Source organism: Lissotriton vulgaris, chromosome 3_1, assembly GCF_964263255.1.
Source record: "Lissotriton vulgaris chromosome 3_1, aLisVul1.2, whole genome shotgun sequence".
Classification (NCBI taxonomy): domain Eukaryota; kingdom Metazoa; phylum Chordata; class Amphibia; order Caudata; family Salamandridae; genus Lissotriton; species Lissotriton vulgaris.
This window is the reverse complement of record NC_141689.1, coordinates 352,927,221-352,946,552: the sequence shown is the minus strand read 5'-3', so window position 1 is coordinate 352,946,552 and position 19,332 is coordinate 352,927,221. Positions and strand designations below refer to the sequence as shown.

General features: G+C 43.5%; 1 protein-coding gene across 6 annotated transcripts in view; it reads left to right on the top strand.

The window, feature by feature from the left end:
- Nucleotides 1-19,332, top strand: part of DAB2 (DAB adaptor protein 2) — a 293,826-nt gene that overhangs the window by 211,573 nt on the left and 62,921 nt on the right. For 2 of the 6 annotated variants that reach the window (XM_086960570.1, XM_086960569.1), the window contains exons 6-9: nucleotides 1,748-1,831; nucleotides 9,422-9,448; nucleotides 13,148-13,201; nucleotides 13,789-13,851. In XM_086960570.1, coding sequence (XP_086816696.1) covers nucleotides 1,748-1,831; nucleotides 9,422-9,448; nucleotides 13,148-13,201; nucleotides 13,789-13,851 — 228 coding nt within the window. The remainder of the gene's footprint in view (nucleotides 1-1,747; nucleotides 1,832-9,421; nucleotides 9,449-13,147; nucleotides 13,202-13,788; nucleotides 13,852-19,332) is intronic. The other 4 variants (XM_086960573.1, XM_086960574.1, XM_086960572.1 and 1 more) reach the window with 3 other exon arrangements.

Sequence of the window (19,332 nt, the reverse complement as noted above, 5' to 3'; positions counted from 1 at the left end):
TCTCAGTCACAGCGTAACCTCAGATCCAATCATCTACGCTTAATCATAACCCCCCGGTTTCGTCTTACACGTACGGGTGGAAGGGCTTTTGCCGTTGTCACCTCTAAACTCTGGAACCAGCTACCTACAGAGTTAAGATTCACCACCTCAGAACCCCTTTTCCGAAAAAAATTAAAGACCTGGTTCTTCTCCCAGATCTAAACTCCCCCCCTTTCCTCCTTTCCCCCTCTTCTCTTCTGAGATAAGGTCTTCAGCGCCGGGACACCTCCGTCGGAGGTAGCTGCGCGCTCTACAAAATACTAAATAAATAAATAAATATGCGTCCATCAAGGGAGCGATCTGGCATATTACCACAATAGAAATGTTTATCTCGTTATCGATTTGGCTCTTACATTGGTGCTGTACGTTCAAATGCTGGCTACTGGTTTCAGTCCTCTAAAATCAAGTGGGCTTTGAAGAATTCACGTCATAGTATTTCTGAACAATAATGTGTTGTGTATGGTGAAAAAAACAGTATGTAATAGCAGTTTGTTGTGCTATTTGTCACACATTTCTAGCTACACAAGTAAAATGTCAAGATTGCGTTGAGTCCTTCAAAGTGAACACATTCCCTAATTACAGAACATTCAGATTCTAATGAACAGCAAGAAACAACAGTTGGAGGGCCACCAGAAAGGGTTATTTACATAAAAGCTGCATTTCATTGTTTTTATGATGTGCTGCTGTGGAACATGTCTTACAAATATTGACAAAGCCAACAGATCTCTCATAGGCGAAACCTATTGGTTTTGCCAATGCTTGTTAAATCTGTTCCCTCTACATTCCTTTAGCTCAGCCTTCTTGTCATTGAAGTTAAACGAAGGTTCCTATTAGACATCAATATTTAAGAAAATAGTTTCTGAAGGTGGTTATTAGTATTCAGAAAATAATATTAATGTATTATGTTATTAGTCATTGCCATGACAGAACATTCACTTTTAGATGTGAGTATATAAAGCTTTGTAAGTACTTTTGAATAGATCGTCCATGTGCATTAAGACTACCGTGCGTCTTGTTAGTATTTGTAGTGTACCCTCAGTAGTCCTTAAATTTCTTCTTATGTTATTTAAAAGCTAGTAGGCACAGGCACAAAAGAGACAAATACTACTATATCATATAAAGCTAACAACCACGTTAAAGCCCTGATTAGGAGTGGTTTGCTGTTTCCTGACCCCAGCGTAAACCCTGCAAATACAAATTTGGTGGTATTTGACCCATCCGGTGAATATGAAGTGCATTAATACCATAACCTTTGCTAAACCAGCCGACATTTATTAAGGGGAAAAGTACAGTACTTCCCATACCATGCAGATTTGGTGTATCTAACAACTTATTATGGCTGATGTTTATCACACCTGATAAATAACGTATGTGTATACTGTTATTTATGAGGTACCTACCATATATAGCCCCTGTTAACAATAAACTCGCGCTGCTTATGAATATATATCAGTTTGCAAATTTAATTTCCTCCGTATATATGATGGATTTTGGATATAATGTGGTCATAAAGCACTGCGTCTGATCAATCTGAATAAACTACCCCTTAATTATTTAATGGGAATTACATTACAATGTCTTTATTTCTAATTCGCAGGCGATTAAAGAAAGATAAATCATCCCTTATCAGGATGAGATGTTTTATTGCATACCTCTGGAGGTGTTTTTTCAAAATAACGATTATAAAAAAATGTGTTTAATGTTTTAGGCTGAGCCTCTTGTGGTTGATCTCAAGGACCTTTTCCAAGTCATCTACAACATAAAGAAGAAGGAGGATGAGGACAAGAAAAAGGCAAGTCCATATAGCGGATTGTCAGCATTTGGGATGTATAAGTGTAAATTTATAGAAACTTGGACATCCGCTCTTGAAGTACCTTCACATCCTCCGTAGGTCAGCTTCTATACAAGAAATGTTAAGTTAAATCTTTGTAGTGTTGGGTTTCTATCCCTGTCACATGGGAGGCTGCCCCAAACGTTAGCAGATCAAAATAATTTTCTTAATTTATAATCCAATTTTAATTTTTTGTATTATCACTGTAGGAGTGTCAATATTTTAAAATAGTTTGTATATATCTTTTTCAATGTATTTTTTTAATTATTTTAAATCATTGCATACTTCCATTGGCAATAGTTTTTGAAAACAAGAAAATATAAGCTGCAACCACAAGCCCAAATCCAGTAGCACAATTCCATGGATTATTATTATAAAACACCATGCATTTTTAACCTAAATTCTACTATTATCCTTCCTACCCATTTAGTGGTATCTATTTTTATTTATTTAAAAGGTTTTATATAGCGCTGGCTGGACCCAAGGGTAACAGAGTGCTTTACAAGGGTTTAATGAGTAGGACTTACAATATAGCAAAATACAATGAGATAGCATTCAAAACCCATTAAAACAATAGATAACAGCTCAATTTACATGGTCTGGTTACACAAGTTGCAATAGACAACAGCAAGTAAGGAGAGGAGAGTTTAGCGTGGAAAAGAAAGGGGGGATGGAGAAGAGGGGGGTAGAATGCAGGAATGGTGTGAGGCTGTGGGGGTGGGGAAGGAAATACCAAGTATGTCCGGCAGGCCCTATGAGAGGGATTAGTGGAAGAGAGGAAGAAGAAAAGGAGGGGAGACAGGGAGTAGGAAGAACAGAAGGGGGGACCCTAAACAGTACGAAACTGGGTTGGGTTGGGAGCACTGACAAGGGGTTAAGAACCCCAGAATTTGTTGAGAAAGTGAAGTTTGAGGTCTTTTTTGAAGCTGAAGCAGGAGGTGCATTCCAGATGGTAGGCGAATTTCCAGAGAAGGAGTGTGATTGGGTGGATTTCTTGTTTAACATAGGAGGGACAAGAACAAGAGTGTTTGAGCTCCTCAGTGTTCGCGAGCAGCCCGCTTTGTAGAGTTTATCTGCGAGGTATAGCGGGGAGTGTTGATGCAGGGCTTCGTGTGTAATGCAGGCAGTCTTGTAGGTAGAACTGCCTTCAATGGGAAGCCAATTGAGTGCTTTAAGGGCAGGGGAGATGTGATTGAACCGTTTATGGTCGGTAATGAGCCTAGCAGCCAGGTTAAGAACAGATTTGATTGGGGCTAGGTGAACTTTAGGTGTTCCAGAGAGAATGGTGTTACCATAGTCTATTTTCGACAGGACCAGTGATTGGACAACTGATTTAAAATCCTTAGCAGGAATGAAGGGTTTTAATTTCTTGAGGTGATGTAGAGTGAAGAGAGCGCTTTTGGCTGACTTTTTCATGTGGGAGATGAGAGAAAGGTTCTGGTCAATATTTATTCAAAGAGATTTAACAGATCTGGAGATGGTGAGAAAGCAGTTGAGAGCTGTAAGGTCCGAAATCCATGATTGGATGGGGAGCGAGCTGTTTTTAGGGAAAAAAAATAATAATTTCTGTTTTTTTAGGGGTTAAGTTTAAGGTGGTTGTAGTGGAATCAGGATTGAATCTTAGTCAAGGCGTCATTGAGGTGTAGCACGTCAGAGCGGGATTGAATCTTATGATAAAGTTGAGTGTCATCAGCGTAGAGGTGGTACTTGATTCCCGCTTGCTTAAGAATTAATGCATTCCGAGTTTTCCATTAGCCTTTTCTGGACCTTGTGTTCTTCATACTTCCTCGCATTTTTCTGCCTAAAGCAGGTAATATAGAATCCCCTTTATTGCTGCATTTATTTAGTAAGGATTCCAAATTCCGTACTTAGGGTCAACGTGTCAGAGTAGTGGCATTAGTTGATGGACCTCGGCAGAGGTGCAGTCAAGGTGAGAAGGCATATGTTCCCTTTTTCCAGTATGCAAATGGTGGACTTTGCAACTCACATGGTTCCAGTTTCATACTGCTACTTGGACTGCAGCCCAGTTGGTATTCACCAAAGATTTGAACTGCCAAATAAATCTTGGTTAATTGTGTAGCTCTTCTGCTTGCAATAGTTTTCAGGGGTCCGTAATCGAATGATAGCGAGTCAAGCCCGTTCGAACTTCATGTATGTAGCTAGCCGATGGTTAAGTGTGGTGAAGGCGATGCTGAGATCAGCACTTATCTAATGTGTGATGTCATTAGAAAGGTAATAGGTGTCATCATTTGAAGTAATATGTCTTCTCACAGGCAATATATTTAGATAGTTGCTTTTGTGTGGCTCCTCAAAAGCTGGCTTTTGTGAGTTTATTTTCTTCATTCATGGCTTACATTACTTGGAAAAGGTTACTTGTGGAGTATTCCGGTATCCAAAAAAATGGCACTCCTTGTTAAAAAAGATAATCTAAGAACTCCATACAAAGCTCTCATTTTCATTTGAATCACACTATTGAAAGCGTGTTATTGAGTGTTGTCAGCATGGGTTCAGGTGAACTGCAAAAGGCCTCAGACATGAAAGTTTTGGTCTCAGGAGGCTGTGACGTAATCACAATACTGATAGTGCAGGATGACGCCGGGGAAAGTAACTGGCTGGGGATCTAGCAGAAGACAAGGCTGGATTCTAGGTGGCCCTGTGGAGACCAACCCTTTGTTGGCTTTTCTTAAGAATTGCCAGGACTGACTCTGAGCCCTCCACTCTCACTGCGGTCAATACTTTATCTGCCTTTTGGTTTAAAACTCTGTTAGGTATGAGCTAGAGTGGAATGGGGGTTTGGATGTTGATTGTCTGTATGTGGGGTAGATATATCTTTTGTGACTCGGCGTGCCCACTGAAACAAATCTTGAGCAGTATTACATATACGGCACACTTTCCCGGTTTGCGCCAAAGTGCACTTTTAAATAGTTGCAACATGCACAAACAGGGAAAGTCTACCATATTACTGTAAATGCCTGCCCACAGGCAAACCGCAAACTTGTGCTGCCCTGGGGGCAGAGCATTCAAGTCTGAGCGGCTGCTTCAAAGCCACTCCATGTTTCATTACACAGCCTGCAACCCATCTGTACGTTTACCAGCGGAGAGATTTCCCATTACAGTTTGGTGCAGTAAATGCTACACATGCCTGCAGGGTATGTCTGGGGTGTCCATAGTGACCCCTTTGTCCCCTCTAGAGGGCTTGCATCAGGGGGTGCACTGACCATGCACTACCTTTTTGTAGCTCATTCTCAGTGCACCTCCTGACAGCTTCTTTGCCTTTGACCCGCAATATGGCCTGGGCTCAGAGACAAAGAAATTTCCTCATTTGCATGTTGCCACACCCCATGCAAATGAGGGAACGCCCACTTGAGTAAGTGCTAGCAGTGCGCCAGCGCCATCTGTATTAGAGAAGGGGCCACACAAGCGTCTGATGCACTTTCTTTAATACCAAAGTGCCCCAGCGGTGCACAAAATGGGCGCACATGTCCTTTGCTCCTCCAGGGCACTATTTGTAAAAGGGCTCCTGGTATCTTTGTTTTTTTCATTAGACTTACGACATGACCTAAATAGCTCTTAGAAGTGGGAGCTAGAAGCTTCACGCCTGGGTATGTGACTTGTATCTATACAAAGAGCAATCAAATTTCAAACCCCTTGGGTTCATTTGTCCACACACTTAGAGTCCGCCTCGAACCAGGTCTAATAGTGACGCTTGCACACACCTCTGTTCACCTGCAGCCCCACGGAGTCCCTTCTAGCCTCTTTATCATCCTTTGTGATTGAGAACCGACCTTTGGCGACAGGGACCGCTAAGAACGGTAAGGAACTGCAAAAAACACGTGGAGAGGACAAATACATGTAATGAGACCGTGTAGAAAATCTCTTTGCACTTAAGTAGACCAATTGAGCGTGCATGTGTGTGCCTCGGGCGGCAACTGGGAATGTCAATAAACATTTTAGCTGGAATTATCAGCAGTAAAAATAAAGAAGCAGACTTTTACCTCACAAAATAGTAGTGATTATTGGGAGTCTATAAAAACACGATATTGACAAAATGAAGTAAACTAAAAAGAACAATCAAATCAAGCAAACATCCTGTGTAAGGAAGGATCTGTTTGAATAAAAAGCCAGATTATCCCTTTTGTGGCCTGCAGATGGCGATCTTTCAACACTCAATGGATTGTTAGGGTTGGTGAGAAATGTTTAGAGTCCCTGCTCTTTTAGTTATAAGTTTCACCCCATGTCCTACAAATAAATGGCAGTAATAATTCAAATTACATTAAGTGGAAAGATATTTTTAACACATGCCCTTATTACACATGAGTGGAGATGCTATCTACTCATTACGTTACAGGCTGCGAACGCAGAACAGTTATGCTCAGTTGAAGCTTCGCCAAAACACCCAAACGTGTGATCTGGAGCAAATTATTTTTAGTTTCGTTTAAGACTATGTTGGGCGTCTCCTCCGACCAGCTCCTTTGATAGCACACTGACCTTGGCTGAGTGGGAGCAATGTTTGTTGCCCCCAGCTTTCAAATGTTTGGTGCTTTTAGTAAACAAATCCCAAAGAAGGAGTTGGTTTCCTAAAAAGCAAAAAACAAAGATACAGCAACAAAGCTACAGTGAACCATGACGTGTCGGAATATTAGTTTCTCCACTCACGAGCGTCATTGTTTTATTTTCCTGCCCGAGTCTGCCGTGTTTTCGTGGTGGTCCTGCCCTTGTACGCTTTATATGTCATGCATTGCACTCAGAGTTCTATTTTCTCGTTAATATGCTGCATATTGCCAGGGTGCATTAGTCGTAAGCAGTATTGGGACAAATTAAAGTTTTAACTGGCAAGATGGCCGCCGGGTAGGAGCTCCCGGTGGGAGCTCCAAGTGCTGGGGAATCCCAATTTCGCTTTTTATCCCCGTTAGCACCCGGCCCGCGTTTTGTGCTAAGCAACACAAGAGTAACTGGAACAAGTAATTGGATTTGAAGTAACAGTAACTTCCTCACCGGCCTGGCGGTGGACGAAAGCTGCTGAGGATCCCCGACTTGCCTGGAAGCTGAGCCTCGCAGGAGAAGAAGAGCCACCCATACCTTCCTCCTCGGTCCCTGGGCTCCCCCTGGCCAGTTTGCAGAGCACGACACGGATGTCTATTGCCTGGAGCCCGCAGCGCACGACCGGTGCACGTTGTGGCTGATTGTGAGCCAGTGGCTGCCTGCGCGACGAGCTCTGGCTGTGCACCAGAGGTATCTGACCCGCCGGCAATCACCACCGCTAGCACCGGTCATCGGGGAAATGGTGCCGGACCCGCCTGCAATTACCACCGCTGGCGCCGGTCATCGTGGAATTGGAGCCTGACCGGGATCAATGCTGGCGCCGGACGGATGACGGGAACCCCACTGCGGAGTGTTCCTGTTTGCCTACAATCACCGCCGAGACCCCCGGTGCCCCGTTGGGAGCTGTGCTGTCCTGCTCGCTAAGCTCCTGCCTGAGTGCTGCTCCAGGGCCCCAGGGCTCCGGGTCGGATTCTGCACAACGCGGCGACACCAGTGGAAGCAAGCGCCCTGTTGCCAAGGTGAGCTGCAATCACCGCTGAGACCCCCTGTGCCCCACGGCCTGTCCTGCTCGCTGAGCTCCTGCCTGACTGCTGCACCGGGGCTCCAGGGCTCCGGGACGGAATCTACACAACTCGGTGACTCCAGTGAAAGCAAGCGCACTGTGGCCAAGGTGAGCTCTGTGTCCCCCCCACTCTACAAGCTGAGCTCTGCGTCCCCCCCCCCACTCCACTCCCTGAGATTTTGTGGAGCCGCGATCTGGTATGTAACTTTGCAGATGGGGGGGAGAGCGGTCTGAACGAGTGCAGGTGAGAGGGCAACCCTACCCCCGTGAGACTGTCGGTGAGATCGTGGATCATTGCTAACACCGTGTCTCTCAGTCGGGTGCCCTGCCGCCACCCCCCCCCCCCTCCCCAATAATTGACATACAAGTATAAGTTCCCAAATGCCGCGTCTGCACAGGCGAGTTGGTGAATCGCCTGTCCTGATTAACACAATTGCAGCATGGTGAGCAAATGTTCATGAGGCTCCTGAAGTTTTATGCACGCAAATAACCTCTGTGATTGCTCTGAATGTACTACCACAGTGGTACGGGCATGCAGAATTGTTTCTGTGGACAAAGCGGTCCCTGCACTCTCCACTAACTAAAATGGAGGGGGCCATAAAGAAGAGCCATAAATCACCTCCACTGCCCACCAGATGACCATGAGGCTACATACCAATGAGCTCAGGGGTCACCAAAATAGAGATAAGACGCGCTCCTCTCCTCCTTGCAACACTGGAGCTGTACCTTCTCCTCCCCACCAACTAACACAGATGATGGACTAACCCGACCTGCCCTAGAGTAGAAAGGGAAACCTAACTCTCTAAAAGTCTTCAACAACAGACAAAGGACTACTACAAAGGACGCTTGATTCTGCATGTGCTACTCGGGCGGCCATCTGAACATAACCTAAGAACTGGCCTTTTTATACCAATCCCATCCACCACAGACTGTACATAGCTCTGTAGCTAAATCTTCGTGTGATTAAGTGTCTGCCTTTTATTGCAGTATTATATTTCTCATGGTATTTTATACATTTTGTGTAACCTGCACCCATTTTCACTTTTTCCCCACCGGTAGTGCACAGATCGCAACCTCATATTTCACCGGTTGCTCACTAGAGTCATATGTGCCTACTGTAGCCTTATGTTTGCACCTATATTGGTTCCGGTATATCTTTAATATTCTACTCCAGTATATCTATAGTAGTACATTCTTATTTGCATACTGTATAATTTGTAAGCTGCACCCATCTCACTTTTATCCCTATTATGCACTGTCTGCTACCTCATATACTTTGTTCATTTGTAAGCTGCAAACGCTCTTTCTCAGGAATGGCACCCAGGATCTGGAACTCACTCCCTCCCGAAACCAGGCTCATCTCCTACATCACACTTTTTAAGAAAGAAGTAAAAGCTATTCTCATGCCAAATACACTTGACCTATTAACGTTATCCGTAAAGACTCTGCACCAATCTGTATTATTCTGCACGTTCCCTACGACTGTGTTTTACCTGTATTATTGCCTTACCTGACTATCTATGCACACATCTATCTGTAATACCTGCATTATTGATGTACCTGTTTTACTTTACTCCCTAATGACCTGAGTTTCACTCCCACGGTGGTATTCCCTGCTTTGTAAAGCGCTCTGATATCTGCAAAGATCTTGTTCGCGCTTTAACCTCTTCGCCGCTAATGACAAGGGTAACTCGTCATGGAGTTTCCATTGATTTCAATGGAAATTACATTGAAGAGCCAGAAGAATCATAGCAGCCAAGTGGATATAAAACTTTCTAAATAAATAAATAAATAAATAAATAAATAAATAACCAACTAGAACGCCAAAGTGAGTAAAAAGCTGCAGGGGAAACACGAGTCATATTACCATGTAATAAATCAGACAGATTAATGTGAAAACATCTCAACCGACAGTTATTCATGATTTTTAAATAATTTTTTAATAGAATGAAGACGGTGACAAGCCCGTGGAGGTAAGTCCTAACTTCTCTCTCCTTTTTTTAAATTTTTTTTTAAATGTCGCTTTAGAGCCATAAACTGTTATGCAAGGGTTTGATTAGAACCTCAGTAATTTAATGCGTTCTAGTCCGACTTTATCCAAATGAAAATATAAAAAAAATGCAGTCTGCATAACAGCACAGCGAAGCAGAATTTTATATTGTTTTTTTCCCAATTGTATTTATTTGTATTTTACTGCGCGTCTTTACCCCCTCGCCCTCCTCTTGTAACTTCCTGAGCTGGAAGACAAAGATGATGCTATCAAACAGCTACATTATGATTGATTGACAGATGTAAACAATGGTTTCAAATCTGATCAAGTCTTTCATTCTTAGCCCTCACACATTTTTTTGTCGCCAATGTTTGTATCTGAATCCAGTGTAGGTCAGCAGAGGGCTTTTAGCGGTGCGAGAAGTAATGATTAAAACTATAGGCATATCACATTGGGCATTTGATCATTCTTGTACTGCAGTGCAACTCCAATCCAGTATGTCGTGTCAGTAGTGAGCACGTGGCAATATTGAGAATGTATTAAATTATCATATGTTGCCGGTCCAGGGAGCATTGTGCTCTGAGTTTTTTGCAATTATAACTATTCAGTGAAAAAGGAAGTCCCAGACATTTTGACGCTGTGTGATTGGCTGAAATATGTCGACCTATTGGATGCAAAAGTAATAAGCTCTCCTGAGCATTCTCTCCAATTAATCATCTTGTTGGCCCTCCTGCAATAAAGGAAATACCTTGGAATGGAGCCCAGGATTTGTAAACTTACACTCTTGATCCGGTACCCCCATCCTTTAAGAACCTTCTGCTAACACAGGGAGTCCATTCGTCTCTAGAAACGTTTCTGACAAATGTGGTGGTCTGATGATGAAGCATGACACCAAGGGTGGTGTGAGCTCTTACCTTCCAACTTTTTGTAACTTCTGAGCATCGACCTCCTTGAGACAACACAGACACCCAGGACCACCATATATGGTTACTACCTTTTAAGATAGACATTTAGAACTATCCTTACTTCGTCACGTCTGTTTATTGTGATTAGGATTATATTTAGATAGGGCACATTCAGTGACTACTCATGCACCCTCTCATTCACTTTAACCTCAATTTTGGGGCTGTAGTGGTTTGGAGGTCTTAATTTGAGCCTGTGTGTAAAGGGGCTCGAAACCAGCACTTATTTGTAGCACCTGCACATTTTTATGGCATTCTACCACATGGTGGCATTGTCTGACTAATTTTAAACAGAGTACATAAGCAATTGCTTCAACAATTCAATATACATTAAAAAATATTACAATGGTACCATACCTGCAGCCCAAGAACTTCACCGCTGGTTCTCCAGCTGCATTGACAAGCTCGCACCCCTCCGCCACCCCGGCAAACAACGCTCCCTGAAAGCAGCTTGGTTCACCACCGATCTCCAAGCAGCCAGGCGCTCCTGCAGATGCCTCTGGAAAACCTGGCGAAACCGGAAAACCACGTAAGACCTGAAAAGCTACCGGAACGCCCTGAAGCAGAACCAGAAGCGTTTAAAAGACACCAAGCGTTCGTTCATCAGGAACAAAATCCACACCAATGCAACCAACGTTAAAGAACTCATCAATGTCATACATTAATTCACGGACATCACACCGTCCCAAGGAACTCTGCACCAAGCTCAGCTCCTACTTCCATCTAAAAATCAAGGCCCTCTACGAAAACTTCAGCGAACAGACGCCAGACACCACCCCACGTCCCACCACCACCGACAAAGAGCCGATCATCACCACCTGGAATCCTGCCACTGTCGAACACACCACCGTGACCATAAAGAGCACCCACTCAGGAGCCCCCACGGACCCGTGCCCACCGCACTTCTACCACAGGGCAGCCGCCATTGCCCCCGAACTAGGACCCACCATCAACGCCTCCTTCGAAATCGGCTTCTTCCCTGACGACTGGAAGCAGGCGGAGGTCAAACCTCTCCTCAAGAAGCCCACGGCCGAACCGACAGACCTCAAAAACTACCGGCCCATCTTTCTCCTTCCCTTCGCTGCCAAAGTCACAGTGAGACTCATAAACACCAATCTGACCGCCTTCATCGAAGAAAACGCCATACTAGACGCCTCCCAGTCCGGATTCCGCAGCAACCACAGCACTGAGACAGCCCTCCTCGCTGCCACCGACTACATCCGCATGCTACTAGACCAGGGGCACTCCACAGCCCTCATCCAACTAGACCTCTCCGCAGCATTCAATACCATCTCACATCGCAACCTCTCAGCCAGACTCCACAACAGAGGAATACGAGGAACCGCCCTCTCCTGGATCCGATCCTTTCTCTGCGGCAGAACCCAGAGGATCAGATACACTCCTTTCCTCTCTGCGCCCACACAGATCAACTGCGGAGTCCCCCAAGGATCATTGCTCAACCCCACGCTCTTCAACATCTACAAGCCCCCCCTTGCTGCTATAGTCAGGCAACAGAGGCTCATCATAATATCTTATGCCGACGACACCCAGCTCATCCTCTCCCTCACGAAGAACCCCAAAGACACCAGACACAGTTTCAAGGAAGGAATAAGAGACGTAGCCGCCTGAATGAAGAGCAGCTGTCTGAAGCTCAACTCAGAGAAGACCGAGGTCCTCACCCCCGGACCCTCCACCTTTGCCTGGGACAACACCTGGTGGCCCTAAGGCCCTAGGGAGTCCGCCAACCCCAACAGACCATGCACAGAACCTTGGCGTCATCCTCGACTGCTTCCTCACCATGACCCGCCAGATCAACTCCATCGCCTCCACCAGCTGCAACTGCCTTCGGATCCACCTCATGGATACCTCCAGAATGCAGAAAAACCGTCATCCACGCACTCCTAGCCAGAAGGCTGGACTACGGCAACGCCCTCTACGCCAGCATCAACAGAACTCTCCTACACAGCCTACAGACTATCCAGAACGTCGCATCCTAGACTCGTCCATGGAACCCCACGGCACAAACACATGAATCAACACTTACCCTCCACTGGCTCCCTGTTGAGAAGAGTTACCTTCAAACTGCTCACCCACACCTACAAATCCCTCTATAACATCGGACGCAAATACCTCAACGAGAGTCTCCTTCCACGTACCCAAGAGGAACCTTCGCTCCGCAGACCTCGCCCTCGCAGAGACCCTCCTCATCCACAGAACCAGAGCAGGAGGAAGAGCGTTCTCCTATGTCGCAGCCAAAGCCTGGAACGAGCTCCCAGGGAACATCAGACGCTCCCCAACCCTCCACACCTTCAGGAAGAACTTAAAGACCTGGCTCTTCAATTGAACTGGAGCTGCACCCCCCTCCCTAGCGCCCTGAAACCCTCACCGGTGAGTAGCGTGCTTTATAAAACCTCTGATTGATTGATTGATTGATATTCTTTCAGCTTTGAGTGACTTGAAAAGTCCAAATCCTGACCTTTGTGGAACTGTGATGGTTTGCAGGTAGCATCGTTTATTGACATTTATAAGAACTGCCATGAACAATGGATGGTGCAAGCTGTTGTGGTATTCTGAGAAATATCTTATTTATTTTACAAATTTAGCACTCTGTGCTGGTCTGAAAGCACAGTAATATAAATCATTATTTCTTCTTTCCCCTATACCCAGGACGCACACAGGCTTGTACACACACTTTTAACCATGTTTCTTGTTGGTTTCAGAATGGCGGCGATGCTCTGGTCTTTGTGGATGATCAAGTTGGCAAGCTAAAACTGGTATGTTCCACTACTCTTTTCTTAGCTCAATACAAATTTTTATCATATTATTTTAGAACTATTGAACAAATGGTTATCTCTCAGACTTTCCATCACTACCACCTTTTTCCCCTCTATTCTGCCTTACCTTCCATCTGGATAGAACAAGTACACCCAACTCTTCCTAAGCAATGATGTGTCATCTTCATTCTGCCATTTCTCGCCTCCATCTTCATGAATTTCACCAGGTTATTTTCATATTTCTTTGACACATTAAGAAGGTAAAAACTCACAAATAATGCTAGTTCCTATTTTTCATAGCATGGGTGGAAAAAACTAACACACCATCACTCTAGCTTGTTCCAACAAAAAGTCACTCAGCGTGGAACTACTTTTATGTGTATCTGTCGGACTCCTTTATACCCTACCACTTATAAGTTTGTTCTCTATACTAAACCACAGTCTGAAAGAGCACACAAGGTTATTTTCCTAAATGTGCACAAAATTATTGGTGGTGTTCGATAAGAGACTCTTATCTCAACAAAATGCACAAATTTGGTGAAATCATCACTGCCAAATCACTAAACATCTTGATTATTTTGAAAAAGGGCGTTGACCAGCTGGATTTGTTTGGCGATATGTCGACACCTCCTGACTTCAGCAGTCCTACGGTATGTACCGCTACACATTCAGCTCGTTGTTTCGAATTACCGGAGGGAAATGTGATTTGCTGGAAGTAAATTTATGGTTGCTCCAGCATTATATGAAATAAGCCCAACCCCCAAGCTTAATGGCACTTTATGGGAAACTAACAAGGCGCTTCTAAGTTACAATCCAGTGTTTGGGAGCCCTACACGTCTGCGTCCCTTTCAATTAAAGTGTGTGCCGGTGGCAGAATGCTAGGTCCAACTACAGAATAAGTTAAAGTTAATTATGTATTTTACATCATTTTGAAACGTCATGACCATGAAGATATGACCATGTTGGCCAATAATATTTTAAGACTTGCAGACCTTAGGTAAGAAATACAGCAGTATTTGTATGCATGCGGCTTGACTGCATGGCTACACAGGCAAACCTCACAGGTTGACTGAGTCACAGTGTCGGTGCTGAGAATTATTTTTAACTAGTGGTTGTAAGCGTATGTATGCTCTGTGGCATCCAGCATACTGCAAAATGAAACAGAGGGGCCACAGCAGGAGGACAGAAGAAAGTGCATTAACTAATACATCAAATTTCACAGGTTGCCAAAAAGATTAAAAGCAACTTTGTTGTCAACAAACACAGAGTTACTAGAATTATACTGATAAAATAATTGTGTAGCCCAGGGGCGGCTGGTCCACAGAGGGTGCTGGAGCGCAGCCCCACTAACTTAATCAGAAATACATTAAGAAGTAGCTTTTTGCATCGATCTCCAGCAGCAGAAATGAAAACAGACGAACTGACAAACCTGTCACTTGCATGATTTCGTTTCCGTTGTCTGTGCAGTGTCAGGGCTAAGTGCGCAGGTCAGCAGTAAAAAAGAAAGTACAATCAGCAGAGTTCTGGGGACTGCGCATGTTTGAGGGGCGCTTTATATCTCAGCTCCCTTCAAACATTCGCAAGCCGACTTGCGGCGCATGCGCAAACCAGACCAGCATGTCTGAAGAATGTAGCCCGCTGGGCGGAGAGGCATTTCAGCCCGCTATTCAAGCACCCTATCAGAAGACAGGTTAGAGCGGGGTGAAGGAGGTTCAGACCCATCCCTCTCCTGACTTCCGATCAGCAGTTCAACAGATCCACTTCCAGCTGCCCCTGCAGTGAGATACCTATTACAGGCCATAGCCGTAGAGTTCCAACAAGTAGTAAAGGTAAACAAAACGAGACGCTTATTGGCCGTGCCTGAGAATATGATAAAAGCCTCGGATCTCCAGTGCATGAAGTTCACTATAACGGTTGTAGGTGTCTTTCAGCGTCTCACTCACAACATTCTTTCTCCCTCAAACCAGTCACCATATGTCCATAAATGCTGACTTTCAAATCGGAAGACACCTATTTTATTTCCCACACCCCCCTTGCCTAAATTGTGTGATTCTGGGCAAATGCTCAGCTCTGCTTCAAATTCCTTCCATGTCTGCTAATGAACACGGAGAGGCGGCTTATTTTGCACTGACAAGAAACATGAGTACAGTTTGATTACATGTCTTCGAGGAGCATTTATATTCAAGATATTTACAAAATCTAAAATGATGTGCCCTTTCCAAGCAGATTTCTCCTGAAGTGGCGTAGCTTCCCTATTCACATACCACCGCTGTACCATTCCTTCTCACCTCTCTTTCGGCATGAAGCTGGAAACACTTTTCTTTTGTCATGCAGTCTATTCACTGATTTGCCAGTGCCATGAGCCCCTTGGTGTTTATACGCTCTGCCAAAAGCCCTAAATTAAATAATATTTAAAAATATATTAACAAGCAACATTCAGGCTGGGATAAGATGTTCAAAAATAGACTTCCATTGAGATTTGTATACATATCTGAGCTCATGTTTACTTACTTTTAGAGTACTTGTTCCAAATCACATACAGGAAAGGGCAGTGATGCCATGCGAATGGCAAATTATGCACTATAAAAATTGTTCCAAGCTAGTTACTACAAATATAAACGGTGGAAGATGCCCAGGTGCTCTTACTTGGTAAAATGAGTTGCTATATATTTGTAGTTCATAACAGTCTTGGGCCTCTCAGCCGATTGAATGGTGACATGTTTTTTGTTACCTTCTTTAAGGATAATTGACCTTTGAAAGATATAAGGCTGAGTGGATAAGGCATATAGTCCACTAAGCTACCAAACACAACTTGTGCACTAAACGACTTTAATGTCCACTTTTACTATTGAAATAACCTCAAATAAATTGTGTGAACTTCTAAAAGACACCCTAGGTTTGCTCTGCTGGGACAGAGAGTTTTACCAACCGAATCGTCATCCCCCGGATGCAGTGCTAGAGCAAATATTGGTTTATCAGCTCAAAAGGTTAGCCTATGGCTGCACAGCTAGAGCAAAAAAAAGTTTTACCAGTTAAGAAATATTTCATGTTCCAGACTGTTTTCAAAGTTTCTAGGAGGAAGACTCCTGTGAATCCCTTTCAAGGACATTGAGATGGTTCACTTTGCCTACTAAATTGGATCTAAGGCATGTACTTTCGCCTCACCACTTTCCAAGTTCACCCACTTTCCAAGTTCACCAGCCGCCACTGGTGTAGTCTATTGAACCGTGAAACACGCTTCTATCGATGCAGCTTCACTATGAAACAAAATTCACTCCTGCAATATAAAAAAAATCCATAGTGATATTACATACTAATCCTTACGCACTTATGGTTGTATCTTGGGTTTAAGTGAAATTTGCAAAGTACCCTTCAGTGAACCTTCATGTTTATCATGTGATTGAAACCACTAGGTGGCAGTGTAGGACCGTAATAGATGGTTCACTTTGGGCCAATATCACTGAGGTTTTTACGCCTCCAGATTTTTCAACTAGGTGAGCAAATCCACATCCTGCCGTTAAGAGTCACAGAATCGGAATCGATTGAATTTTACTTTTGAAACGAGCACTTAAAAACGCACAAAATCTGCCAGTAGGACTGAATTGTTGCAGTGACAGGTTTAGGAATTTGTGCAGAATTTTGAACATACCTCCCTAGAAGTGACTGAAAATAAACTACAAGACATGGATGTATCTATCTTTCTATTGTTTCAAATGCAGCAGAACCACCAGGATCTCTAGAGTGCATAGCATAGAGTCAAATATTTTAATTGTGGTGAGAAAAAAAAAACAGTTACATGTCCCAATACATAGTTCTACATCATTATGCATGCAGAATTTTTCACCTGAAATTAATGCAAGACACATTTTGCACCTTGAACTAGCCAGGACGTCTTCGATTGCATCGTCATACGCTTTGCTGAAAAACTAACTGTTTGTGAATCCCTAAAAAGTCAGAAATGTGCTCAAAATGTACTACTGAGTTTGAGAACTGATGTTAAGCTCGTTTACAAAGAGTTTGGTGAATCGGCACCATACTTCCTAGAGAATATATGTCATGATTTCGGTGCCTTATTCATAAACTTTTTTTGTTCTTCCCATTTAAACCCAGGTGTGCAAAAAAAATGCATTCACAGATTTAGAGTTCCTGGTTGAAATAATCAATATCTGAGGGAGATGTATGTTACTAGACGACATATAATATAGTGGGAAATGTTATAATTCAGTACATTTTCCACAGTGTAAATTCCAGCGCTAGGGATGGGAAAGCGGCCAAGTCAGATAGGTGTCTAGGCATTTTTGCAATGAAAAAAGACCACCTAAAACCTTGTAAGATTGTGGCCAGTTACATATATTGTGCCTGCTGCTTTCCACCCTGAAACCACAATCAAAACGACTATTAGGAAAAGCTGTATTAGTTGCATGTTAAGATAATCGTACACTACCTACCTAAAGTAGCATTATACTGACTAAAGCACAAGAACCTAAGATCGCTACTAAAATATCTGTTTTTGAAAAGAGAATAAGATTGCTGTTCTCAAACAACATTTTGCCCAGAATCTGGCTAGAGAAGACTGTTCTGTAAACCCTGCCCTGAAGGGATCAGCTTTGGGAAACTGTAGTCACGTGGGTTTCAGGAAAGCCGATGCTTTGACATCAAACCATTGGTCAATAGTAGTCAGAGGTCAGTTTCACAATCTGCAGTTGTCAACAACATTGCTTAATCGTTTATTCACTAGAAGCAGCTCATGCTTGTCCACTAAACCTTTTGAGCGCACATCAGCCCCGTCGTTCTTTTTTGGTAAATTAATAATAAAATATGTCTTAAGTTCTTAAGTGTAGTTTATTTCCAGAAAGAAAACGCCATGCAGTTGAAATAACGCATTTCAGAATGTTGTTTTATTTTGTTTATGTCCAGATGTGTGGGTATGCGTATTTTACATTTCGTAACTCCGAAGGGTTTATATTTGAACAGTCAAGGGCAGATTTCTCCATACTGGGATGAACCTGACATCCGAGGTTATCATGCAGTCAGAGCGGGTCTTTAAACCAATAACCACTCATTTAGCTTCGTCTACCTCTTCTGATGCGAATCAGCACTGCAAAAGGAAGGGATCTTCGAAGTCTACCTATGGAAAGGGACTGCTGGTAATTTACCCATATTGCTGAGGGCACTCATCCCAATTTACAAGGGGACACCTCCTGTCACATTAACACACACACACGTTTAATCTGCTAAATGCATCTGTCTTCCTCCTTGAATAAAGCTTGACACGCAATGGTGTCTTTAGAAGTGAGATTTAGCGCCTTGAGACCCTTGCGGGTGAGTAGCGCGCTTTACAAATCTGATTGATTGATTTAGGCACACATGGGCCACAGAGAAAAATATACTCACACATATATACATATTTGCTTCAAATGTTTAAATCTAACTTTGTATACATGTGTACAAATATATATTTGGAAATACATATATATGCACATCTATCCAGTTAAACTTCAACACTTTACACAAACTTCACTGCTTTCAGTGAAATGTACTTTAACAAATTGATGTGTGCGGCAAGGTGCAGTGTCTACTTTTTTCTGTGTCACAGTCAGCAGCTGTTTTGGAGGGGTGGGCACAAGAGAGGCCATGGCAAGCATAGCCAAGAACACGTGCCCCATATGCCTCCTCTACAGAAAGGTCAGTATTTCTAACAAAGCATAAAGATGGGCCCACTTAGTTCAACTTTCCAATTGCCATTTTGTGATTGTCTCTGGGCGATGTACAGGGACACTGCTGTGAGTCTGTAAGCAGCAGTGGAGGTCGGGACACAGCTCACCACACGTCCTCCTTTGTTTACAACAGCTTCATTTACTAATATGTTTTGTAATGACCTGTGACATAAATGTCTCCACCTTCTTATTTCTGATGGTGTTTTTCCAGCGTTCATCTAGTATCACTTGGAGTTAATTAAATAATTTTCCTGATTCCCCTTTACTTCCTAGAAGCCAATTGGTTGGCTAGGTCACTAGGTTGTGCAATTAAAGTTTAGCCAGATATTAGCCCCCTCTGCCTCCACTCATGACTATTGATGTTTAAAAACCTGCTACTGCGTAAACACATTTAGATAAATAGAAACCTTTGTA